Source organism: Loa loa (genome assembly GCF_000183805.2).
Source record: "Loa loa unplaced genomic scaffold supercont3.5039, whole genome shotgun sequence".
NCBI lineage: Eukaryota > Metazoa > Nematoda > Chromadorea > Rhabditida > Onchocercidae > Loa > Loa loa.
In genome coordinates, this window is record NW_018113213.1 from 1 (window position 1) to 638 (window position 638).

The 638-nt window shown below is 23.9% G+C and overlaps 1 protein-coding gene across 1 annotated transcript; it reads right to left on the bottom strand.

Annotated features, from left to right (window-relative positions):
* Window positions 1-115: 115 nt before the first annotated feature.
* Window positions 116-284, bottom strand: LOAG_16243 (hypothetical protein; the record flags this gene model as incomplete). The annotated part of the gene is made up of 1 exon (XM_003151731.1): window positions 116-284. A coding segment is annotated over one exon (168 nt), but the record flags the coding sequence as incomplete, so codon positions are not given.
* Window positions 285-638: the final 354 nt, after the last annotated feature.

Here is a 638-nt window from a genome sequence, read left to right on the forward strand (position 1 = left end):
TTATTATTATTATTATTATTATTAATAATAATAATATTATTATTATTATTATTGTCATTATTATTATTGCTATTATTATTATCATCATTATCATCATTATTATTGTTATTATTACTATTATCATCATCATCAACATTATCATCACTACTATCATCATCACCATCACCATCATCATCGGCAATATCATTGTTATCATTATCACTATCATCATAATTGTCATGAATAATTATGGATGATGAGATCTGGACGGGAAAAACAAGGAAGAAATGCACATTTTCATCCATTTTTTTTTCTTCTATTTAAAATTATTGTCACAATTTAAACAGTGATTCGTATGCATTTGTTATCATATCATAGTGTCATGTACTTTACTGTCAACAATACTTTTAACTTCATCCATAACTGGAAAGAGGATAGTAACATGAAAATAAAGAAATATGGAGATATCGTATCAAAGAAATAATTAATTACTGTTTCATGCATGAGGTAGTATTTTTCTATCTTCATTAATTAAATTACTTTCAATAATATGATGTAACTAATTGATGAATTAGTAGGAAAAAAAAAAAATGGTCAATCGAAATATTCTGCGTCCAAAAAAAGAGTGAAACAAATTAAGCGTCTAAAAAAAAAANAAA